Source organism: Rhinoderma darwinii, chromosome 2 (assembly GCF_050947455.1).
Source record: "Rhinoderma darwinii isolate aRhiDar2 chromosome 2, aRhiDar2.hap1, whole genome shotgun sequence".
NCBI lineage: Eukaryota > Metazoa > Chordata > Amphibia > Anura > Rhinodermatidae > Rhinoderma > Rhinoderma darwinii.
In genome coordinates this window covers 205,505,529-205,532,446 of record NC_134688.1, presented here as the reverse complement: position 1 = coordinate 205,532,446, position 26,918 = coordinate 205,505,529, and the positions used below count along the sequence as shown (strand labels likewise).

Sequence of the window (26,918 nt, the reverse complement as noted above, 5' to 3'; positions counted from 1 at the left end):
GTGTTTGTCTGTATATTGTGTAACTTTTGCCTCATTCTGGCAATGTTTAAAAAAGCTGAAAAATAAATCTTTTTTTAAAAAATAATTAATTTGTGGAAAGTTGAAAGAAAATTCCTCGGCAGCACCAACTAAGGGGAAATTAAACATTTCACCATTCCTAATTTAATAAATGGGCTGTGTGAGTAATGCATGGACACGTCAGGTGCGTCAGAGCGAGAGACGTTAATAGATCGTCCTAAAGTCAAAATTCCCTAATAGGGTAGCCGAAAATGTGTTTTCTAAACCAGACAATCCCTTTTAGTCATGTTTTTGTAGATTGTAGACCCTATGTTACGAGTTAAGAAAAAAAGTGAGACATTTTTACTATACACACAGACACACACAATCTCGTAGCTGCAGAGTAGGGTGAATCCTAGTCTCCTAATTAATGATTGACTTTTGTATATTGTGAGTGGGGCACGGAAAGGGAAATTGTGTGCATGCGTTAATCTCCACAGCTCAGTTTTGTGACTTTTCCCTGCCGCTTATCCCCCTTCCACTTGGAGTCAAAAATGTTATCACTTTGGCCCTGACTGCTATTTCACTTTAGTGTTGAAATCGTATTGCTCTGAGCAACAAGGCGATCCGTGGAAGGGTATGCAATAGCTAGACTGGCTGATGTGTATGCTACATGCCCGCTACAGTGTGTTAAAGGGGAGGTGGACATTTGATGAGTAGATATTTATTAGAAAATAGATTAAAGCTGTTATCACTATTTAAAAAAAAAAAAATCTTATGACAACTGCTTACGGCCTAAAGTAAGAAATACTCAATTTTTTGAAGGATCAAGGGTCCCGTGGTCTTCGCTGCATCACTGTTCCCACCCATGATGACTGCAGCCAATCACTGGCCACAGTATGAAGGTCAGTATGTAAAAAAAAAATTGCCGGAGATCATCGGACCATTGGCTCTTGAGTGGTGGATACACCATATGATAACCCATTATGTATATTTGTTGAGCAGAATGTTTTTGAGAGGAACATCTCATGATTGATACGAACCATAAAGACCATTAACAACGTGTAGGCTCCCGTGGGCGGATAAGGGAATCGTATAAGAACTTTAAGACCCATACCACATATTAGGAGAGTCTTTCAGGAAAGGGTCTGTGAAATGAATGGGCCCATGACTACAATATCACCTGTACTGCCTTGATGGTGGCCCTAAGTGTAACACTAATAGAGCATGACGGCTTTGGACCATCTGCAGGCCACAATATTTTTAAATAGTAAAGAAATGATGACTGGAAAGATGGACCATAAGGACATTTTCTATTTTAGGTGGTGGAGTTACAAAAAGCGTTGCACAATTTATTTATTTTTTTTAGATAGCCGGTGTTTTTTTGTACAATGCTTTTCCTGACCTGCTCTTCCAAGCAAACCACACTGAGAAAACGACTGACCTATAGCTTCCCTGAACGTAGGTGAAGGATAGTTATGGCTTGAAAATGTAATTCAGACTAATCCACTCCTGATTTTGGCCATCACGCAGATACATGGGGCATTACATAATGTAATCTGCAATAACCCTTTCAGACTCCAAGTGCTGGTGGACCAGTGGCCAGAAGTAACTTCTGTAATATGTCGTCCCCTGCTTGGGGTGAGAAAGCCCACAATCGACCCATCACAATAATTATATGTATGTTAAAAAGGGTTATCTGGGGACCTGAAAATTGCATTGCATTAATATTTTTTTAAGAGAAGTCACTTACTAATTAATCAAGCCGTTCAAAACCAATGAATTGTTCCGGAAGTCCTGTAGCTTTTCGAATACTGATGACATGCCGACACGGCCCTACGTGACTGAGGTCTTGCTTCCTGTGCTGTTCGTGTGTGTGATTAATGGCATGACCGCAAGGGGCTCTCACGTTGCCTATTCCTGAAGTCCCCTGAGAAGAGCATCAGCTAGCGGTTTTCTTGGGACACTAGCACTGCTCCTGACATTTGGTCAGTGACTTCAGAGGTTTCCTATCGCTGGAGTTCCCGAGCAGAGCATCAGCTGATGCTCTGCCCATGGACTCTAGCACTGCTTCCAATGTCACTGTCCATATATGGGCAGTGACGTCAGCAGAAGTACTGGAGTCCCCAAGCAGAGCATCAGCTGACACTCTGATCGGGGGACTCCAACAATAGGCAATTTTACAGCCCCTTGCGGTCATCCGATTGATGAGATGCCTACACGAACACAAGAAGCAAGCCCTCAGTCAAGTGGGGCCTAGTCATCAATATTAGAAAAGCTACAGGACTTCCAGGAACAATTCACCGGGTGTGACCGTCACCATTTAATACCGAAATTTTAATCAACCCTTTCATGACAAAGGGTCATTGATGCCCGTGTCCAGGTCAAATTTTCCATTTTTGATATGCACTTAAACGATAATATCTTTGGAACCGCTTGGAATATCACAACTATTTGACTTTGCTTTTTTAGAAGATTTATGAGGCTTTCATTTTCTAGATTAGTTTAATTCAGTGTTTTTAATTTGTATTATTATGAGCAGACAAATCACTAAAAGAAAAAAAAAAAAGTTTTTGTAATTTTTTTATATCTATCTATCTATCCACTGTAGAGCTCTGTAACAATTAGTCTTCTTTTTTCTCAGTCACCCTGGATCGCTGTGAGGGGAGAGTGAGGAGGGCTATATACACAACCGTGAAAAAAATGGCAGTCAACAACGAATCAACGGTCAGTATTTCATGCCTGTTTTGCATCAATGTGTCTCAAAATTTTAATCCATTTCCCGGCCGTTTGACTGTTTTTAAGCAGCATTTGCCATCAGTTTTTCACGGACGTTAAAAAAATAAAAAAAAATATTGGATGAATTTTATTCGTTAGGGTTATTTGTTCCAACCCCCTAAAAACACCACAGTGCCCTTGTAGATAATGATGCAATACCACTGTAGATAGTGCAACATTGCCCAAATAGTGGCAGTGCCCACATAGTGCACACTGTAAATAGTGCCAGTTCCCTGTAGATAATGCCCACATAGTGCCACACAGTGACCATGTAGATAGCGCCAGTGTCCCCTGTGGATAGTGCCACACACCCCTTGTAAATAGCAAAACCCGCCCTGTAGATAGCGACACTCCCCACGTAAATGGCACTCCCTTCCTGTAAATAGCACCACTGTAGATCCCTATAGGAGCGGAATCTCTCTGGCAAAACATTCCGCTCCTACCAGAAGCCCCTGATGTCTCTGTCCATGTATGGACAATGACGTCAGGGGTTAACTCTGGCAGGGGATTCCGCTTTTAAAGCAGGGATTCAGCTCCAGGAGTAGCCCGACATCACTGTCCATACATGGATAGTGACACCAGGGGCTTCTCCAGTAGCGGAATCCCCAGCTAAAGTGTAGGCTGGGGATTCCGCTCCTAGAGAGTCACTAACGTCACTGGCAAAATGGACAGTGACGTCAGGAGCTCTCTCTAGAAGCAGAATCGCAGACCAGTGCGATCTGACATCGGGGATTCCGCTCCTAGAGTCAGCATCGCGCCACCTGAGCTATCTACAGCGGGGGGTTGCTATCTGCAGGGGGGTGGGTGGAACTATCTACAGCGGGGAAGGAGAGACGGTGGGGGGCTCCCTCTAGGAGGGGAATCCTCGGCCATAGTGCTGGCCGGGGATTCCGATGCTGTAGGGTGCTTAGGTGACGCGATCCACAGTGTAGGGGGGGGGGGTGTATTCCGGGGCTCGCAAAGCCCCGGCCGACATGACTGCAGCACTGCACTCATTAAAGCCGTTCCAGGCGGTCAGCGTTTATACACATGCTAACTGCACGGGAAATCGGCAGTTAGAAGGGACATAGCCGTAAAGTCGTGAAGGGGTTAAGTACATTAGTAAGCGACTTCTTTTTACATAAAAATATTAATAAAATTTTTGGTCCACGGACAACCCCTTTAATATTTAGTGGTGTCAATAATGTTGACCACAACTGTATGTAATAAAAGTTATGTGGGCCACTGCATAACTATATCATGTCTAGCGGTGGAAACAGCTTGAATGGAAAAAACGGGTGACAGACTCCCTATACCTTGGCCACTTCGCTAGCAAAACATGAAAATAATGTCAACACAAAATTTATTTAAGAAATAACACAAATCAACAAGTCAGTTCATAAAAGCAGATGGCATTTCAGAATAGTTGGGAAGTGACTAGAGGAAAATCCATTGTGTCCGACAGGTTCCTTTTACAGTAAGTGTTCAGAAAGAATACGGCAAGAGTCCACTGTTCATCTGCTTGCTGCTTGTTCAGTACATACTTTTCTTAAGTTCATTTCACACATTCACATAAAAAGTTCCTAAAATATACACCAAAATTGACGCAGCATCCAAATAGTTCACAAAATGAATGAATCATGAATCACCAGACTGGATGGCAATTTCAGTAAATAGCACGAGGATTTTTAGTGCTATAATATGCCTCACAGGCAGCCACATATGCCGACTCGGGAAAGAAGTCTTCATGATACTCTGCAAGAAACCTGCAAAAGAAAAGCAACACACTTTAACGATAACTATGGAATTGTTAGCTGAGGGGGCTTTACGCATATACTATGAAGATGATATTGTCAAAGGGGTTTAGGTGCTCAATGGTTTGGGAAATCAGTGGAGGTTGAAACTTAGACTCAATGATGTTATCTACTGACACATCTTTATGGTATGTCAAAATATGCATTTTGGATGGATTTCTCCTTAAAACAATTCTAAGAGGTTCTGAAAATGTTAAAGTGAGACATCACCTTGGAGCCACTTTGCTTCTTGTATTAGGTATTACACTATTCTTAAAGTTAAACTCCAGTAAATACAATAGTAAAAGATGGTTACTAATGTGCCTGGTTACCACATTGCTAGAGTTCATGCTAGATGCAGATATCAAACTGAGCGGCAGTGATTTATAGCATTATTAAAAAAAAAAAAAAAAAAAAAAAAAGTGCACACTCGTCGCTTGAATGCAACTTCTTTACTCTACTTTAACCCCTTTAGGACACAGCCTGTTTTGGCCTTGTGGACACAGATGATTTTTTCAAATCGGACATGTGTCACTTTATGTGGTAATAACTCCGGAACGCTTTTACCTATCCACGCGATTCTGAGATTGTTTTCTCGGGACATATTGTACTAGGTTAGTGAAAAAATTTGGTCGATGAATTCAATATTTGTGAAAAACGTCAAATTTTTGCAAAAATTGCCATTTTTCTAAATGTAAATGTGTTTGCTTGTAAAAACAGATAGTAATACCACACAAAATAGTTACTAGTTAACATCCCCCATATGTCTACTTTATGTTTGCAGCATTTTTTTTTCACGTACTTTTATTTTTCTAGGACGTTACTAGGCTTAGAACTTTAGCAGCAATTTCTCATATTTTCAAAAAAATTTCAATAGCCCATTTTTTCAGGTACCAGTTCAGATCTGAAGTGGTTTTGAGGGACTTCTATATTAGAAAGTCCACAAAAATCACCCCATTTTGAAAACTGCACCCCTCAAGGTATTCAAAACCACATTCAGAAAGTATTTTAACCCTTTAGGCGTTTCACAGGAATTAAGGCAAAGTAGAGGTGAAATTGACAAATTTCGTTTTTTTTGCCGAAATTCATTTGTAATAAAAAAAAAATAATCTGTAACAGAAGGTTTTACCAGAGAAACGCAACTCAATATTTATTGCCCAGATTCTGCAGATTTTAGAAATATCCAACATGTGGCCCTAGTGTCCTAATGGACTGAAGCACAGGCCTCAGAAGCAAAGGAGCACCTAGTGGATTTTGGGGCCTCCTTTTTTTAGGAATATATTTTAGACACCATGTCAGGTTTGAGGAGGTCTTGTGGTAGTTAAACAGTCGAAACCCCCCAAAAGTGACCCCATTTTGAAAACTACACCCTTCAAGGCATTTTTCTAGGGGTATAGTTAGCATTTTGACCCCACAGTTTTTTTGCAGAATTTAGTGGAATTAGTCTGTAAAGATGAAAATCACCTATTTTTCTGTGGAAACCTAGAATTTTCTCATTTTTAAAAAGGAATAAAGGAGAAAAAGCACGCCAACATTTGTAAAGCAATTTCTCCCGATTACGGCAATACCCCATATGTGGTCGTAAACTGCCGTTTGGTCCCGCTGCAGGGCTCAGGAGGGAAGGAGCGCCTTTTGGATTTTGGAGCGCAGATTTTGCTGGATTGGTTTTCAGTGCCGTGTCGGGTTTGCAAAGCCCCGGAGGGACCAAAACAGTGGAAACCCCCAAAAGTGACCCCATTTTGGAATCTACACCCCTCAAGGAATTTTTCTATGGGTATAGTGAGCATTTTGACCCCACAGGATCTTTTTTTAGAGCTAAGGTGACCAAAAAAACAGCAATTTTGGCGCTTTAAATTCTTTATTTCTTACAGCGTTCACCGTGCACAATAAATTATGTTATACTTTATTCTGCGGGTCGGTACGATTACGCCGATACTATATGTGTATAGTTTTTTTTTACGTTTTGCAGTGTTTGCACAATAAAATTATGTTTCTATAAAATAATATATTTTCTGAGACACGCTATTCTGAGCCGTAAATTTTTTATTTTTTCGTCCAAAAAGCTGTGGGAGGTCTTGTTTTTTGCGGTACGGGTTGTAGTTTTTATTGGTACTATTTTGGGGTAAATGCAACCTTTTGATCACTTTTTATTCTATATCTTGAGAGGGGTGGTGACCAAAAAATAGCGATGTTGACATAGTTTTCCGTTTATTTTGTTTGCGGCGTTCACCGTGCGGAAAAATTAACATTATAGTTTCATAGTTTGGGTCGTTACGAACACTGATACCAAATATGTGTACTTTTTTTTTTAACGGTTTCATTTTTTACCTATAATAAATGACTTATTATAGGAAAACAAAAACGTATTTTTACACGTTTATAAAACATTATTAAAATTTTTTTTACTTTTTACACTTTCTTTTTTTACCTGCAGCTCTGATCGCTGCTAGAATACATTACACTACCTAGGTAGTGTAATGTATTCCAACTGTCAGTGTGACGTCACAGTCACTCTGACAGTAAATCTACGAGGATCAGCAGAGGCTGATCCTCATAGGCTGACATACACGGCAGACCTGGGGGCCGTTGTCTGGCCCCCCGTGTGCCACCACAAGCATCAGAAGCCCCCACGATTGCATGGGGGCTGCTGATGCTCTACAAACCCGCTACATGCGGAGATCGCAATCGAGCCCCGCATGTAACGGGTTAATTGCCGAAATTAGCGGCGATCTCCAAGTTCCCGATGCACACCTTGTCGTCGACAGTGTGCATCGGGAAAGACACAGTGACTTCCTGTCACTCTGACAGGAAGCCTATCAGGACCAGCCAAAGGTTGGTCCTGATGGGCTTCCGTCCATGGCAGACACGGAAGCCATTGTTTGGCTTCCGTTTGCCTAACTATCGGCAAACCCCGTGATTTCGGACCGGTGTCTGCTGATATGTTAGAAACCCCCAAAATTCGGCGATTGCAACCGATCGCCGAATTTAAGGGGTTAATTCGCCAAAATCAGCGGCAAAGGACCGCTTGTCGGCAAGAGTGGAGTGTCAGCTGTCGGCGACAGCTGACCTCCCGGTTCCCGGTGCACACTGTCGCCGACAGTGTGCACCGGGAAAAACTTAGTAACTGTACGTCCTCGTGCGGGAAGTAACCTCCCGCGACGACGTACAGTTGCTTCCTCGTGCGGGTAGGGGGTTAAGCAATGACTCGCTTACACATTTCAAGCTGTTGCGTTTCCAGTCATATTTATCATACAATGCAAACCAAGTTTTATTCAAGGGATGAGCTTGTGCTGGATATTTTTATTAAATAAAACGCCAGTAAATATCAGTTTTCCACCATAATTGTGCATTAAAGAGGCTCTGTCACCAGATTTTGCAACCCCTATCTGCGCTGCAATGTAGATTACAGTAACGTTTTTATTTTTAAAAAACGAGCATTTTTGGCCAAGTTATGACCATTTTTGTATTTATGTAAATGAGGCTTGCTAAAGTCCAACTGGGCGTGTATTATGTGTGTTACATCGGGGCGTTTTTACTTCTTTTACTAGCTGGGCGTTCTGACGAGAAGTATCATCCACTTCTCTTCAGAACGCCCAGCTTCTGGCAGATCACGCTGTGACTTCACTTCCCCAGGTCCTGCATCGTGTCAGACGAGCGAGGACACATCGGCACCAGAGGCTACAGTTGATTCTGCAGCAGCATCGGCGTTTGCAGGTAAGTCGATGTAGCTACTTACCTGCAAACGCTGATGCTGCTGCAGAATCAACTGTAGCCTCTGGTGCCGATGTGGCCGACACGATGCAGGACCTGGGGCAGGAAGTGAGTGACGTTACAGCGTGATCTCTCGAGAACACGCTGTGTGTCTGCACTGCCAGAAGCTGGGTGTTAACGAACAGAAGTGGATGATGCTGATTCGTCAGCATCATACACTCCCATTCCCAATGCCCAGCTAGTAAAAGAAGTAAAAACGCCCCGATATACGCACATAATACACGCCCAGTTGTACTTTTGCAAGCCTCATTTGTATAAATACAAAAATGGTCATAACTTGGCCAAAAATGCTCGTTTTTTTTAAATAAAAACGTTACTGTAATCTACATTGCAGCACCGATCTGCTGCAATAGGAGATAGGGGTTGCAAAATCTGGTGACAGAGCCTCTTTAAGGGATCTTTCAGACTACCTAATAATTTTTGGTGCCGTTTTGTAAAACACAGCTTGTCTATGCAACGTGTCACAAGACTCCATGTCCACACTCTCGTGGAAATCCAGCTGCGTTAAAGGCTATGAACACCTTCACAACTATTTTTTTTAGTCCTCCATCTGTCCACTATTTCCTGCTAACCTACCAAACATTTGTTAAATAGTAGTATGCCTGCAGATTCAGACTACACTGGGTTGGTTTATCGTGTGTTACTTTAGAGTCAAACGTCTGCATAAAATGTATATACACAAAATGGTAGGACATTTAAACTGAAGACTATTATCCAAGTTGCTTCATTTTTCATTTTAGATGCATTGCAGAAATGAAAATAAATACAAATATTTGTGTAGGTGGGCATATTCTTAAAGTTAATTACAAATCAAATGTGTATGTACCGATATAGACCATCACTTCTAATCACAGTACAAAAGGGGAAGATGGCTGCTGGCCCTCAGATATGTGGAAATGCAATTACTCGTGCGATTTACTTTTTTGGACGGGGATCCAGTGAATTATCGAATGTCTTCCATGCCAGTGTTCTCTATAAATAACATTATCTGTTGGCTCTGTAGCATCTTACTTTTTTCAAGAGGTTCTGTAGGCACGAACCATGAATACTTACTACATTTCTTACTCTACCATCATTACCTACAGATTTACAAAAGGAGCGGCATTAAAGGAGTACAACTTCAGGACATTCACATACCTTAGAAAAAGCTCAAAGTGCTTCAGCAAAACCTTCACGTTTTTCTCAACAAAGAACATCTTTCCCATTATTTCTGGTAGTTTCACTAAAACAGTAAACAAGTTTGGATTTATTTAAATTGCATCAGTCATAAAAGTTTCTCTTTTGTGCGACAATTTTATATCTTACTTTTCCTCCATACAATTTATAAACCTGCTTTTTGCAAAGTTTTAGAGCACATAGGCGATTTAAGCTGCAATGATACAGTGTTGCCATTACAAAACATGCCTAATAAAAACATTAAAAAGCATGAGAACTTTAAAAAAAAAAAAAAAAAAATCATAAACCTTGAACAGAAAGATCTTTTTCACTTAAATATGATTAATACTAAGAACAAACAGCAGATGAACTGAGCAGGTGAAAGTAAAAAAGTTAGAGTTCTTCTGCAGAAGGTATTCTAAGCCCAATGATTCTACATCCAACCAAGATTGCAGAGTGGAAAAAAGCCCTATTTCAGGCTAATAGAAAATTGCAGTATTGCCACACTATTTAAAATCTAAAAGGAACTTTATTATACTCACAATAAGTATGATAAAAATGTGCATCTAACATATAAAACAGCTTTCAAATTATATACGCATTTTTATCATAGTTATTGGTTGGAGGTAGAATCACCGGGCTCAGAATACACTCTGCAGAAGATTGCCCTCACCGCTGTTTACCATCTGCTGCATTTACTCCATCAACTTAAACGCGGTCTAGTTTCCCCCTGTGCACACAGACCCAGCGGAGTTTCATGTCCAGAGAGTGTCTGAACGGTGAAGTATATATGTACTCTTCCACCTATACGTCTGTGAATGCAAGTAATAGAGTGCTATTCTGCTGCTTCAATTACAAGGCTACAAAGCTAAGCCTATACCATATTGGCTTCTGCTTGTTGTGTCTTGTCTTCCGATCCTAACGTATGTCAGATCCCAATGGTGCCCAATGGGCTCCATTAACTTACAATAGGGTCTGTCAGAAGTTCCTTCATAGTTTCTGCATGCTGCACTATTCTTGCAATCAAACCGGTAGAACTGCAGACGCAACTCTGACAGAATCTGAGTAGACCTTACAACAGCAGTGTGAACAAAGCCTTAAACAACCAAATTAAAGGATTTTCCCAAAGAGAGTTCTTACCAAACAAACGAAGCAAATGTTGCGACCCATATATATAAGAAGGAGGAGGTGGCTGGTCGCTCTGAGGGTAATTTTCTGGCATTAATTTCCAAGACAACACCTGCGGGCATAAAAAAAAAATGAGGGTTTGTTCACGCATAAAAGTAAAAACGGCTGTATAATACGGAGCGGATTTCAAGGGGAACTTTTTTTGATGTGTTTTCTGGAGCCATTTTTGGAGCGTTTTTTCTATTGACACAATAAAAAACAGGTCAAGAAGTGACATGCTGCTTCTTTTTACGACCCGTTTTTTCAAACTGCCACGTAAAAAAAAAAAAAAAAAACCCAGTCTGAATGAAATGCTGTTTTTTCCAAATGGGCAGATGTTTGTAGGCGTTCAGCTTCTGTTTTTCATGCTTTTTTCGAGGAGTTTATTCCTCGAAAAAAAATAGAATTTTACTGGTCATTGCTGCTGGCTCTCTTTCCTGCGTATCTGTTATTAGTAGGTCAGTGATGGATTGTTCACTAGACCCATCCAGCACTGCCCTACTGAATACAAAGGTATAATCTCTATCTGTCATAATCCCACTGATTTATACTGGTGTAGATTTACCTGGAAAGAGTTGGAGGTCGATTAACGGGTAAGGCCTACAGTGCTGTGAAAAAGTATTTTCCCCTCACCCCATTTCTTCTATTTTTGTGAATTTGTCACATCAAAATATTTTAGATCATCCAATTTATTTTAATATAAAGACAACATGAGTGAACACAAAATGCAGCTTTTGCCAGATATGGCAGGATAAACCTGGTGACAGTCTCTTCAACTGGGACAAGTGAGGCCTGCATTTCTTTAGGTGTTCGTCTGGATTTTTTGGGAAATTCTGGTAGGCCGGACACTTCTGGGAAGGTTAACTACTGTAAGGGTATGTTCACACACCCTATTTACGTACGTAATTCGGGCGTTTTAGCCCCGAATTACGTCCGAAAATACGGCTCCAAAGCGTCGGCAAACATCTGCCCATTCATTTGAATGGGCTTTACGATGTTCTGTGCCGACGGTCATTTTTTTTTACGCGCTGCTGTCAAAAGACGGCGTGTAAAAAAGATGACCGCGTCAAAGTAGTGCCTATCACTTCTTGAGACGTAATAGGAGCCGTTTTCCATTGACACCATGGAAAAACAGCTCCAAGTACGTCCGTAATGGACGCAGCAAAAAGCGCCTGAACTTGCCACTACGTCTGAAATTGCGGAGCTGCTTTCTCCTGAAAACAGCTCCGTGATTTCAGCTGTAACGGACGTGTACGTGTGAACATACCCTTACAAGTTTTCTCCATTTGTGGATCATGGATCACCGTTTCACTGGAGTCCCGTAGCATTACACTTTCCATACTGGCAGATTAATGACAATGTTTGGCATCTGTACTTGAATCTCTTCAGAACATGGAATCAGGTGCTGCTTTTTGAGGCTTTCTAGCCTGATTCACATTGTTAGGGTATGTTCACACGGCTTATTTTCAGCCGTTTTTTGGGCCGTAAATGGGCCGTTTTTGGAGCCATTTTTCATAGACTATGGAAAAACAGCCGTAAAAAACGCGAGTGGCTTAAAAAAACCTCTGAAAATCAGGAGCTGTTTTCCCTTGAAAACAGCTCTATATTTTGATACGTTATTTATTTTTGTGTGTGCACATACCCTTAGGCCTCATGCACACGACCGTAGCCATGTGAACGGCAGTGATTTTCAGGTCGGTCGGCCGGCCATGGAGTGTCAGCCGCAAGCCGCCTGCAAATCGCGGGCTGTGCACATTATTTTCAATGAGCCCGGACCGCAGAACACGACCGTAATAAGGCTTGTCCGTTCTTTCTTACATTCCGGGCACCGGGGCCATGCACGGACCGTGGAAACCACGGTCGTGTGCATGGCCCCACAGGAATGAATGGAGCCGCAATTCTAGCGTGGATTTTTGGTGGAATTGTGGCCGCAAAAGCACATTCGTGTGCATGGGGCCTTAGACAGGTTCTATTCATATAAAGTTTAGATTCAAAAGGCCTGGGTGTGGCTAGTGGTTTAAAGGCTATGTAGGCCTTTGTAAGCCAAATTTTATTTTATTTTTTAATAAAAAAGGTGTATTAGTGTGTTTGGTGCAACTTTACAAATACTTTTTATTAAAAAGGTTTTACTTTTTTTAGATACAGCTGCTCTGCGCTATTACCTTAATCAGTCAGTCCCGTAGACCTGACTGGTTCAGTGACAGCGGGTCCTGCATGTCTCTATAGAAACTACAGAGCAGCTGGATCTAAAAAAATGTAAATTGAATAAAAAGTATTAGTAAAGTTGCACCAAACACACGGGTTCACTTTTTTTTTTTTTTTAAATAAATGTTTTGCCTTACAAAAAGGTGTACATAAACTTTAACCCAGTTGTCAATGGAATATGGTTAACATGTTGATTTAGTAGCAAAGGGGGCAATTACTTTTTCACGTAAGGCTAGATGCGGCTGATAGTGATTTTTTTATTATTGAAGTAAAAAATGCTCATTTAAAAACATCACTGTGTTTAATTGGATTATCTTGGTCTAATATTAATAGCATGGAAAAACTGTATGTCGTGGTGTGGAGGGAGAAGTATGGAGCTGGCTTAGTCATACACTGCGGGTGTCAGCTGTTTATTGCAGCAGACACCTCGCACTAATTGCTGGGATCAGAGTTAACTCCGATCCTGGCCGTTTAACCATTTAGATGCTGCAGTCAATAGTAATTGCGGCATCTAAGCCGTTCGTAAGAGGGGGACGGCCCCCTTCAAGTCTGCCATCTTTCTGCCCCTATTAAACCTTGCTAAAGGCAGGGTTTAATAGAACCCGGTAAATGGCACAATACACTGAAATACATAAGTATTGCACTGTATTGTACAAGCGATCAAACACGAATATTAACCCCTACGTGCACCACAACGTAATAGCAAATCATAGTGCAGGGGGTGATGTTTGGAGCGGGCTCACCTGCTGATCCCGCTCAGTGCGCAGCTGTGTATTACAGCTGACACCCGGGACTAACTGCCAGGAACAGCGATACCGCTGTTCCTGGTCTATTAACCCCTTTGCTGCGATCAATCACGATTGCAGCATCTAAGACATTAGAAAGAGTGGGGCGCCCCACTCTGACAGCACATCAGCTCCCCTGTGACGAGATCAAGGGTTGCGGATAGTTGGACTACTTTTCTTCATCTCCTGTTAAAATGACAATATACTGCAATAAATTACTGCATGGCTAGTTAAACTCCCCTAGGGGGCCTAATAAAATGTGTAAAAAAAAAAGTTAAAGGTTTTAGTAATGGTAAAAAAAAAAAAACAACTTCTCCCATTTTTCCTCTCAAGTAATGTATAAAAAAAATAAAAAAATAAATAAATAAAATCGAACATAATTGGTATCGCCACGTCTGTAAAAGTATGAACCACTACAATATACCATTTAGCCCACACTGAACGTCAAAAAAATATTGCGTTATTTTGGCCATTTCATAGGCCACAAATTTTTTTATAAAAAGTGATCAAAAAGTCTCATGTAGCCCAAAATCGTACCAATAGAAACTACAGCTCGCCCCACAAAAAAATAAGCCCTCATACCGCTCAATTGACGAAAATAAAATAAAAATAAGTTATGGCTCTCAGAACGTGGCGACAACATTTTTAACAATTCGTTTCTTCCTTGTAAACGTAGTAAAACATAAAAAAAAATGTCGAGAAATTTGGTATTGGCTTTCGGAAAGGTGGGGAGGAAAAAATGAAAACCCAAAAAATGGCAGCATCCTGAAGTTACAAAAAACAAAACATATTCCCATTCTTCACTTAAAGAGGCTCTGTCACCAGATTTTGCAGCCCCTATCTGCTATTGCAGCAGATCGGCGCTGCAATGTAGATTACAGTAACGTTTTTATTTTTAAAAAACGAGCATTTTTGGCCAAGTTATGACCATTTTTGTATTTATGCAAATGAGGCTTGCAAAAGTCCAACTGGGCGTGTTGAAAAGTAAAAGTACAACTGGGTGTGTATTATGTGCGTACATCGGGGCGTGTTTACTACTTTTACTAGCTGGGCGTTGTGTATAGAAGTATCATCCACTTCTCTTCACAACGCCCAGCTTCTGGCAGTGCAGATCTGTGACGTCACTCACAGGTCCTGCATCGTGTCGGCCACATCGGCACCAGAGGCTACAGTTGATTCTGCAGCAGCATCCACGTTTGCAGGTAAGTCGATGTAGCAACTTACCTGCAAACGCTGATGCTGCTGCAGAATCAACTGTAGCCTCTGGTGCCGACACGATGCAGGACCTGTGAGTGACGTCACAGATCTGCACTGCCAGAAGCTGGGCGTTCTGAAGAGAAGTGGATGATACTTCTCGTCAGAACGCCCAGCTAGTAAAAGTATTAAAAACGCCCCGATGTACGCACATAATACACGCCCACTTGGACTTTTACTTTTAAACACACCCACTTGGACTTTTGCAAGCCTCATTTGCATAAATACAAAAATGGTCATAACTTGGCCAAAAATGCTCGTTTTTTAAAAATAAAAACGTTACTGTAATCTACATTGCAGCGCCTATCTGCTGCAATAGCAGATAGGGGTTGCAAAATCTGGTGACAGAGCCTCTTTAAAGTATGGTAACAAATAGTTGTGTCCGTAACTATTAAAATAATCCGAACTATTACAATGACTATTTAATCCGCTAGGTAAACGCTGCAGGAGAAAAAACAATAAATAAATAAGGTTTGGCCTGTAAAAAAAACAAGCCCTTACACTGCCCAGCGACAGGAAAATAAAAAGTTATGACTCTTAGGATATGGCGACACAAAACAATAAATTTTTTTAAAAACAAAATTGTTTTTTTGTAAACTTACATTAAAAAAATAAGCCCTCATACGGCTGTGTCGACACAAAACTAAAAATGTTTTATGGCTTTTGGAAGGTGGAGAGAATTTATTTTTTTTTTTTTAATTAAAACTTAAGAAATGGCTGTGGCACCAAGGGGTTAAAAGAAGTTTGACGATTTGAAACAATCAAGTGACAAATATGAGAATTCATAATAGTATGTGGTTAACTGTAAACATGTTTTTTGTAATTATATTATTGAAGTATCTAAGAAACGTACATGGTTTGAATATAGGAGATTCATAATGTAGGGCAGCATTGGTGTCATTTTTTTCAGATATAAGACTATTGATGGGCTATCCAGATCAATTTTCGGATTCATTTTTGGACTAGCTCAAGAAAATTATAGGCAAACAAATACTTCCATTGTATATTATTGACTGGTACAACTGGGAATCGAGCATTCACTACTATGGGAGTTACTGAAACAGCGTAGCTCAGCGACTTACCCGGTTTCCGTAACTCCCGAACATGTAATCAGGAAGTGGCCGGGAGTCCACATTACCAGAAAAAGCTAGAATGGGATTTAGGGGGCCCCGTTCTAGACATAGGTGTGGGTCCCAGAGGTGGGACATATCCTGGGGATATATCATAACTGTCCCTCATGGGAGAACCCCATGCCACAATCAATAACGACCGCAGCATTTAAACAGTTGGGAGTGGGACAGCCCCCTCCGACAGCCCAACGGCCCCCAAGGAAACCAAAGATATTGCGCTCAGATTGTGGTGAAACAGAACAATTTTTTTTTCAACAAATAGTTTTTGTTTGCAAAAGTAGTAAAATATGAAATAATTTTCCTATTTTCTGTTGTCTAAAACCTGGGTGCATCTTCTAGTCAGGTGCGTGTTATATAGTCCGAAAAATATGGTAGTTAATGCCCCATGCACAAGACCGTACAATTCGTCGGTAATTGCGGACCGTAATTACGGTCATCAATTACGGACCCATTCATTTCTATTGACCGCGGACACCTTCCCGTATATTTGCAGGAAGGTGTCCGGGCCGTAGAAAGCCCCCGCAAAAGATAATACACGTCCTATCTTTTGCTTTTTACGGATTGTGCTCCCATGCTTTATATGGAAGCACGGGCTGAAAATGCAGATGGCTGTCCGCGGCCGCGCCACCAATAGCGGACAGTGATTACAGGCAAGGACGTGTGCATGAGGCCTAAGCAATACAGATCTAATGTGTTTTAGTTTGCACATGCAATCACATACCCCACCATTTCTCAGATGTGCAAGATGCATTATGGCCAAGAATACAAGCAGCAGAACGACTACTCGCAATATAGGAAAGGGTCGTTCACTTTAACACTTGATGGATATAGGTCTTTTTTCAACTGTACTAACTATGCAACTACAGGTAATAATTACCTCATTGAGTTCATTGTTTCGTCGACCTTCAAGTCCAGAAAACACAGAACTTCCCTCTTTGCTGGGAGTTAAAGTAATTGGTGATGAAGAACCGCTATGAACAGGCGTTTCTAGAAAACATTGAAGGTAAAATAAAAAAATAATGCTTCAAATACAGAAAAACATGTAAGTGTCGTTAAATGGTAAAGAAAGAAAAAATCCAATCAGTTTGATTCTGTCTTGAAGCACAAGTGAAGCTTTCCAGTGTGTATAATGATTGTTGCATTAATGGCAGTATACAGCAAAAAACAAAAAGGTTTATGGTTAACTTAAAGCGTACTTGCCGTTTCAGGGGGCATTTTTGAATAAGTTGTCCTGTGTGTCTACATGAGGAATAACACTATTTCTGGCCATTATAGGACTTGTTTATACTATTGATTTATGCAATGTTAGGGTATGTGCACACACACTAATTACGTCCGTAATTGACGGACGTATTTCGGCCGCAAGTACCGGACCGAACACAGTGCAGGGAGCCGGGCTCCTAGCATCATACTTATGTACGATGCTAGGAGTCCCTGCCTCTCCGTGGAACTACTGTCCCGTACTGAAAACATGATTACAGTACGGGACAGTTGTCCTGCAGCGAGGCAGGGACTCCTAGCATCGTACATAAGTATAATGCTAGGAGCCCGGCCCCCTGCACTGTGTTCGGTCCGGTACTTGCGGCCGAAATACGTCCGTCAATTACGGATGTAATTAGTGTGTGTGCACATACCCTTAGTGTCTAGCACAGTGCATTTTCAAGCATAGGAGAGTACCTACTCTTCTCTAAGTGAAGAAATAGCTTTGGCATTGAAGTTGGTGTCTCTGGATGCCGTCGCTTGGGCTGTGGAGAAGCACTACTCTCTGACATCCTATCACAGCTTGTACTATGGCGTGTGGAGCGCCTCAAGGATTGTAAAATGTCCGGCTCTGTTCTCCGTCTCTTTGGAGTAGTGGACTCTACAGTGGTGGGCAGGCTGTCTGTGGACTGTGGAGTTGGTGGGTTTAATAGCGGTGGACTTGGCGATACTTCTTCTTGATTTCTAAAAAGAAATAAAAAAATAAAAATTGTTTTACTGGACTTAAAGAGGAACTGTCACTAGGTCATAAGTTGAACTAGTTTATTGACATGAATAGCACAGTCTACATGATTTAAGCACTCTTTTCTGCCCACCCCCATTCCAGAGATATGACCCACTGTTGTGTTGGCTCCCTCTTTACTAATTTGCAGTAGTTAGCCAACAGGGCGTGAACTAACTTCAAGCTGCCTCACGCTGACTTGTCAGCATCAAAGCCAGGGGAGCTAGCTCCACCCCGTTGGCCAACTACAGCAAATTAGCATATAGGGAGCCAGCACATCAGTGGGCCATATCTCTGGAATGATGGGAGTCTATGGGGGAAAAACAGCCCTGGAATCAGGCAGACAGCACTAGTCAGGTCAGTAAACCAGTTCAACTTATTAGACTTAGTGGCAGGTCCTCTTTAATGGATTAGGATTTTTGAAAAGCAAGAAAAAATAAAAACAAAGCATAAAACATACCTGTTGCCAATAGATGTAACTTCTTTAATAGGAAGAAAAAATTTAGATGAGATCACCTTCTTATATTGGGTTTGCTCATATGGGTAAAGGAGTATCAGTGGGAGTGTGAAGTCAAATGTAATTCTTAAGCCATCCACCATTTCCTTGCATAGTTCCACACTAAAAAAACAAAAATTATATTTAATACCTAAATGTTTTAGGAATAAAAACGTATCAGATTCATCCAAGAAACTGCAGATGAAAACAAAAAACTTCAGGTTAGACTTCGTTCACATCTGCATCAGGGCTCCATTCCAACGTTCCAGTGTTGCTTCCTGTCAGGACGGAGCCCTGACTAACCATAGGTTTCCGTTTGCATCTCCATTGATTTCAATGCTGATGGATCCGGTGAAATGATTTCCGTTGGTCTCAGTTGTGCAAAGGTTCCGTCGTATTGAGGGAATGAATAGCGTAGTCATCTAAGATATTGATTCCATCAAAACTATGGAACCCTTGCACAACTAAGACAAATGGAAAGCATTTGCACCAGATCCGTCACCATTAGGGTGTGTTCACACGCCCTATTTACGGACGTAATTCAGGCGTTTTACGCCTCGAATTACGGCCGAAAAAACGGCTTCAAACCATCTGCCCATTGAATTCAATGGGTCTTACGGTGTTCTGTGCATTCACAGGCTTTTTACGCGCCGCTGTCAAAAGGCGGCGCATAAAAAGACGCCCGCCTCAAAGAAGTGCATGTCACTTCTTGGGACGTAATTGGAGCCGTTTTTCATTGACTCCATAGAAAAACAGCTCCAATTACGTCTGTAAAAAACGCCGTGAAAAACACGTGCACTAGTAAAAACGGCTGAAATTCCGGAGCTGTTTTCGCCTGAAAACAGCTCTGTAATTTCAGACGTAATTGGCGTTGCCATGTGAACATACGCTCATAATCAATGGTGATGCAAACGGAAACCTATGGTTTCCATCTGTTTCAGTCATGGCTCCGTTCTGACGGGAAGCTCCGACGGAATGTCAGAACGGAGCCATGACGCAGATGTGAACGAAGCCTTAGTTTGTAAAGCGCACTTCAAATAGCTGGAGGTTCACTAGCTCCTATTACACAACAAAATTAACAATAAATGTCATATTTGGATATTGTGTAGATTTTTTTCGGAAACATTCAAGCTTACCGCAAAAACATTTGTTCACTTAACAGATCTAAGGGTATCGAATAGCAATTTTTATAGATCGATAGAAATTCAATGAAACAACTTTGGAGACACCTTATAGACTACGTAAGAGAGAATGGAAACAGAGCAGCTGAAGAGGATTTTAGATTCCCTGTTGCCCAAAGCATTCTTCAGACAGCTATATAATGCAGCCTACTATAAGGGTATGTGCACACAAAGTAAAAAAACGTCTCAAAATAGTCGCGTTTTTAATGGCCGTTTTTGGAGCTGTTTTTCTATAGAGTCTATGAAAAATGGATCCAAAAAAACGGCTGAAGTAGTGACATGCACTTTTTTTGAAAAACGGGCACGTAAAAAACGATCCGTCGGAACAGAACGACGTTTTTCCGATTGAAATCAATGGGCAGATTTTTGGAGAAGTTCTGCTTCCGATTTTTCAGCCATTTGTTGGGACGTTTACGCCACAAAAAAACAGCTGAAAACCCTCAGTGTGAACATACCCTAAAAGTTATAAACCGCCACAAAAAAAAAAAAAAATTGGTAAAGGCTATGTAAACTTTTGAAGGCAATTTTTTTTTCTTCTAATAAATCAGTTTTATTTTGGACAGCTTAAGAGTATGTTCACACAGAGATTTTTGACGAGTTTGACGCGTAAACCGCGCCGCAAAACTCGCCAAAAACCGGCCGAAAATGCCTCCCATTGATTTCAATGGGAGGCAGAGAAAGTTTATTTTGCGGCGTTATGCCCGCGGGCGAAAAACGCCGTGAAAATCGGCGTGCAGGCAGAGGAAAATCTGCCTCAAACTTCCAAACTGAATTTTGAGGCAGATTATCCGCCTGCAAAAAAACTCTGTGTGAACCCAGCCTAATATTTAATTATTTATTTTTTCATTTAAAAAATAAAATGATTTTACTTTGGCATACAGCTTCTACGTATCCCAAATACATAGGAGCTGTCTCTCGGTCAAAGCTGAATCAGTTGAAAGTCTCGCTCCACAGTATAGAATATTAGTGTGTAAACTTTTAGTAATGGCTAAATTAGTTGTAACGAGATATTGGAAAACTACTAAGGCTCCCCCACTACATGAGCGGATATCACTGATAAATACGTCTTATGTCTAGGAGAAGATTATTGCGTATGGCAATTTTACTTATGATACTTTTGCTAAACGTTGGATTGCATGGGTTCATAGCGCTCACTTCTACCTTCCTGTCTCTTGTAACTTCTCCTTTGTCTAGACCTTTTATTATATCCTGTAATGGCCTTATCACCTAGATATGTACGGCTGGCTTTTGCTTTTGATTTGTTCTCTTTCTGTTTCTACTGCTGTTCATGTATATTTTGTTTGATTTTCAAGCAGCTACACACAAGGGTCATGATATGCTTACATTGTAACTAGAAAAACATGTCACTACCTGAAGTATGACTTGTACCTGATTTATGACCTGTACCTGATTGTGAATATTTACATTTCTTTTATTTGTCATGTTCATGTTCTATGCAAAAACTTCATAAAAATCATTGAAACGAAAGCTGAATCAGTCAGGTCTGCAGGACCGAAGCCGTCAGTCCTGCAGACCTGACAGATTCGGCTTTGACCGCAAGATACATAGAAGTTGCATCTCAAAAAGCAAACACTCCGATTAAAAAAAGAAGTTCAAAATTAAATTTAAAAAAATTAAATTTAAAAAAAAATTAAAAAATGTACATAGCTTTTCAATTATTCTGCTCTTTTCAGATACAATTTCTAGAGAAATGCACATTTCCAAAATCTAAGCCACTAAACAGGTCTAAATTTACCTGACCAGCTTAATTTATTCAAAGTGGAAGTTTTTAGTTTTTTTTAAACCACAGCATGTTTTACTCATCTTGATAGTGTTACGATTTGCTATTTTTCCCCTATCAACTTTATGAAAGCCAACAGACCTGGCAATATTTCCTAGAGATATTTATTAAAGATAAAAAAAAAGGATATGTGGCTGCACAAAGCTGCACGGACTATCATGTGTTTTTGTGGCTTGTTTGACGCGGTAGTCTGAAAGTATCCTTCAGTTTTTTGGTTTTTTTTAAACTTAAAAAAAAAAAAAAACAAAACACCACTGTGTGAATATACATATTGCAAAAACCTTACTTTTTCTCAGGCGGAACATAGTGAAGATTCATGTTGACATTGGATGTGGTCTGATGATGCCGGATTCTCTCATTTGCAGAAAATGCTGCGTTTATTGCAAAGTGTTTAACGTAAGATTCAAGAATGGTAATGATGTTGGTCTGACAAGGCAGTTTCACAAGCTGAAATGGAAGTAAAAATAAAGATTTGTCAATTATACTATTTATGTAACTGGTAAACAAAAAGGATGTACTAACATTGTTCACATCTGTATCGTGTTTTCCATGATAGTGCAAAACCTAGAAGGAAGGACACCAGCGTCTCCCAATGGGGTCCGTCGGGTTCCGCCGATGTGTCTGTCACTTTAACAGGAAAGATAGCGCTGCATAGGGCGCTATTTTTCCTGTCAAATTTGATGGAATAATTCGGAGCCTTCCTTACAAGTCCTCAGACTCCGTTCAAACTTTCGTTAGTTTCTTTCGATCAGGTTTGTGTTTCTTTTTAAATGTCAGAATAACGTAGCACGCTGCGCTATTTTATCTACCAAATAAAAACAGAGAGCTAACCGAAACCTAGGAGACCCATTATAAATCAAAGGGAGTTGAAAAAAGCGAAACGAAATCATGACGGACCAGTGAAATGGATCATAACTGTCATGTATTTGGTAAGGTGGTAAAACGCCAGTGTGCACAGAGTAAGGCTCTCTTTACATCTACAATATATATTTCTGTTCTGCTCTGTCATAACAGAACAGAACAAAAATAGCGGCAGTGACGGATCGGTCACGACAGATTTCCGTTGGGTTTACCAGACAAAATAGCGCAACATGCTGTGCTATTTTGTCCGGCATTTCTTAATAGATCTGCGACAAAGGCTTCTAACTGAGCCGCCTCTGCCGCAGATATGAACGCAGCTGCAGGCTCTGTTCAAAACGCAGAATATTACAGATATATAACTTTGATGTATGTGAACAGTGCCTTAGCGGTAGTGGGCTACCATATATTTTTTTTAAGCTTAAAAAGTAAAGACAAGCATTTTTATGATAGAAAAAACATAAGTGATGCTGTATAAACGTACCCGTTTGCGTTTGTTGATGTAATAGCAATCTTCTTCAAGTTTCTTTTTCAAGATGTCAGGTATTTCTATTACAATGCTTTTTTCTTCCATGTCACGTTTTGAGAAAATCTCTTGTTCTTCTTTCTACAAAAGAAAAGACAATTAAATGATCTAATGTGTCAGAAACACAATGAAACCAAGAGTACATATCCAAATTAACTTTGTACAAAAATTGCTTAGTAGTCTCTGCCCATTAACCCCTTCTCTTTTCATCTATTTGTTTTTTTTGCTTGCCACCCACCAAAAGCCATAACTTTTTTCTTTTTCCATTGACATAGCCTAATGATGGTTTCTTTTTTTTGCGGGTCGAGTTGTATTTTTTGTAAAGGCACCATTTCATGTAGCATAATATACTGGGAAATATAAAAAAAAAAAAAAAAAAAAAAAGAAGGATTTTGTTGGGTGGAATGGAAAAATAAATCTATATAAAAACAACGCAATCCCTCCATTGTTATTTGGATCTACGGTGTTCAGCAAGCCGCCTGGCGAAAAAAAAAAAAGCCCCCACACAGCTCCATCGACAGAAAAAAAAAAATACTTATCTTGGCGTCCGATTATGGAGACTAATTTTTTTGAAAAAATTGTTTTTATTTTGTACAGTTGGTAAAAGAAAAATATAACAAAATATATAAATTTGGTATTAGCGTACACATATTCAGATAAAAGTAACATTTCTTTTTTTTTTGTCTCCATATTCGAAGACCTAATTAACTTACTATTTTTCCATTGATGGAGCTGTGTGAGGGATTGAGTTTTGCTGGGGATAGTTTCTATTAGTACTATTTTGGGTTTCATGCAACTTTTTGATCACTCTGGTTTATTTTTTTACCGCATTCATTTTGCTGGTCAAATAACGTTATATTCTAATAGTTCATACTTTTACAGATGCAGCATTAGTAGTTATGTTTATTTACCTTGTATTTGTTAAGTCCCACTAGGGGACTTTTTAAGCAAAAAAAACTCTTCAAAAATAACAATTACAAGAAAAGAAAACGAATAAAAAGAATTACACAAATGTAATAACATATCCCAAATCCAAGAAAAAAATATATATATCCCCACTAGTTTTATAATTATATTTCATCCTTTAGGGAACGTGAATATGCAGTTGTTAGATCGCTGGTAAAATACAATGCAATACTCATGGGTCAGCAAACTTTGGTAGCTGTTGTAAAACTAATTCCCAGCATGTCCAAACAGCCTTGGACTGGAATAATAAAGCCTTTGGCTGTCTGGGCATGCTGGGAGTTTCACAACAGCTGGTGCACCACAGGTTGCTGACCCCTGTATTACAGTGTATTTTTCTTTTAATATCCTCCTATTAGGCCCTGATAGGGTGGCAGAGGGGACCCCTGTCTAACTGTTTAGATGCTGCGGTCGCTATTGACTTCGACATTTAAGCGGTTAAACGGCCAGGATTGGAGTGCGTGGTATCAGCTGCAATACACAGCTGACATTTGCAGCGTATGGAGCTCACTCCATACTCCCCTCTTCAGCTTCCAAATACTTATACAAAATACTGACCTAAAAACTGTCATGCAAAAAAAAAAAACAAGTGCAGAACATTCACTGATGAGGCAGAAGCTGTATTTTTCTCATCTTAGGAAAACAAATCCTTAATATGACAATTAGAATCTCTGGATTAATAACCCATCATCATTCTCCAGTAATCTAGCACATAACTTGTCATATGTTTCATTTATTTCACCAAAGGAATTCAAAACAGATTTTTAAAACCGATTCAATGGTTAATTAAATCATAAAATCCCATGGCAGAGTTGTCCATAGTCTTCGGCTGGGTTCACATGACCTATTTTCAGACGTAATGGAGGCGTTTTATGCCTCGAATTACTCCTGAAAACACGGCTCCAATACGTCGGCAAACATCTGCTCATTCATTTCAATGGGTTTGCCGACAACTTGTAATTTTATGCATGTCAAAAGACGGCGCGTAAAATAACAGCGTCGTCAAAGAAGTGCAGGACACTTCTTGGGACGTAATTTGAGCCTTTTTCATTGACTTCAATGAAGAACAGCTCCAAATTACAGCCGTAATGGACACCTCGCAAAACGCGAGTACGAGCAATTACGTCTGAAATGCAGGAGCTGTTTTCTCCTTAAAACGGCTCCGTAATTTCAGCCGTAATTGTCGTTATCGTGTGCACGTACCCTAACTGCTTTTACAGTATAGAATCCTCTTCTATGCGACATGTATCTACATTTGTGAGTGGTCACATGGAGCTTTCCCTGGCAATAACAGCGGATTACCGGGGGTTAGAAAAGCTGTCCAGGTTAGACAACCCCCTTTAAGGGGTGACAAAGCTTTCATAAAATTCCGGAAATATCATAGTGACATGTCAGACGTTTTGATCGGCGGGGGGTCTAAACACGGAGACCCCCACCGAAAACGAAGCGGCAGAAGCACTTAGGTTAGCGCTTTTTTTGGAATGCTGAGCAAATGGTGTACAGGATCAATAGAAAATCTATGAGCCCGTACACACTGCTTGGCTTTCCGAGAAAAGTCAATCAGAAATTAAGCGGCTCAGCGCTCCCCCGAGTGCTTCTGCCGCTTCGTTTTAGCGAACGGTGGGGGTCTCAGTGTTTAGACCCCCAACTATGAAAAATTCTGTCACTATGACAAGTCAGAATTTTTCTGTAAGTTTATTTACCCTTGGCCAAACATATACTAGGTATTAAAGGGGTACAGAAATCTTTTAAATCAATTTCTTACAACCCTTGGCACTCTTTTTAAAGCAACTTGGACCTATTTCCATATGTCGGCTGTGAAATAGACTTACCATTTCCGCCTTTTCTTCAAAGTCACTTTCTTCACTTTTTATTTCCTCATCTGTTCCTTCCTCGCTGTCCTCTGATGAACTGCTCAGGGCTATGGGATAAATGCAGTGTGACTGGTTACCTCAAATGTTTGTGTTATACATACTTTCATCTTTTAACGCTGCACAACAGAACATAAACATTTAGATCTCCACACTCAAGAAATAGTTTACTTTCAGCATAAACACTTTCACAGAAATAGGACATGCACGTGAAGAACGGTACACATTATAAATTAAAATCTGTACATGTAGCACATAAAACACAATGGAAAATACAGAAGTTAAAACGCTGCATGTAATACCAGCTCCTTAGCAAGGCTTTGAAGTGTTTTATTCTGTACAGCCTATACATTACTTCAATCCTTTAAAAACTAAGACTGGATTCACATGGGACAGAAATGATGCGGATCACAGTCCCAGCCAATGCGATGAGATTGAACAAATCTCATCCACACGCTGCCGCACATTTTCCGGTCATGAATCCAATGGCTGCAAATTTTTATATCCGCAGCATGCGCATTCTATTCTGCATGTTCACTGGTCAATGTAGAAGGGGTGAAATCCACTGTAGATCTGCAAGTAACATGAGCGGATTCAGCTATGGAAACCCTTAGGCCCCCCTGCACACGCTGAAGATTCTGGATTTGCTGCAGAAACAACTTCCTGTGCAGGGGCCTTAGGGCACCCACACACATTACAGACTTTGCACAGCGCATCCACCGCAATTCAGCAGCAAAATATGCACGGGTTATGTGAAGTTTACCCCGTCTACATTGAAAATGGTGAAATCCTCATGCTGCGAATTTGTAAACCCACCTGCAAAAAAAAATCTACAGCACGTGCAGGGGCCTTACTCTACTTAGAAGACACAAACATTCCTGTTTTCATCCAGAGGTGTTTGTCATGATCTCCTCCAACTTCCAGCTGAAATTTGTCACCATATTTCATTCTAGGAAAGTCTCTAAACTAAAAAGAGAAGCATTACAGGTCTCTACCGTCTCCAATGCCACTACCCGCATGGAAACATTGTCACATACTGCAACAGTGTTCAAGTAGGTTTAGATGCACTATATAGACATAAGTATTGGGACACACCTCTTCATCAGTGAACTCAGGTGTTTCAGTCAGTCCTATTGCCAGGGGTGTATAAAATCCAGCACCTAATCATGCAGTCTGCCTTTACAGACATTTGTGAAAGAATGGGTCGGTCTAAAGATCTCACTGAAT

At 40.5% G+C, this 26,918-nt stretch overlaps 1 protein-coding gene across 4 annotated transcripts in view; it reads right to left on the bottom strand.

The window, feature by feature from the left end:
* Window positions 1-4,100: 4,100 nt before the first annotated feature.
* Window positions 4,101-26,918, bottom strand: part of MSL3 (MSL complex subunit 3) — a 39,827-nt gene continuing 17,009 nt past the window's right edge. For 3 of the 4 annotated variants that reach the window (XM_075852749.1, XM_075852751.1, XM_075852750.1), the window contains 9 exons: window positions 25,653-25,741; window positions 22,816-22,938; window positions 21,760-21,920; window positions 18,456-18,614; window positions 17,696-17,958; window positions 16,892-17,001; window positions 10,614-10,713; window positions 9,456-9,540; window positions 4,101-4,520 (listed from right to left, as the gene is read on the bottom strand). In XM_075852749.1, coding sequence (XP_075708864.1) covers window positions 4,421-4,520; window positions 9,456-9,540; window positions 10,614-10,713; window positions 16,892-17,001; window positions 17,696-17,958; window positions 18,456-18,614; window positions 21,760-21,920; window positions 22,816-22,938; window positions 25,653-25,741 — 1,190 coding nt within the window. In that variant the 3' untranslated portion in view covers window positions 4,101-4,420. Of the gene's footprint in view, window positions 4,521-9,455; window positions 9,541-10,613; window positions 10,714-12,802; window positions 12,887-16,891; window positions 17,002-17,695; window positions 17,959-18,455; window positions 18,615-21,759; window positions 21,921-22,815; window positions 22,939-25,652; window positions 25,742-26,918 lie in introns of those variants that run through there. The other variant, XM_075852752.1, reaches the window with a different exon arrangement.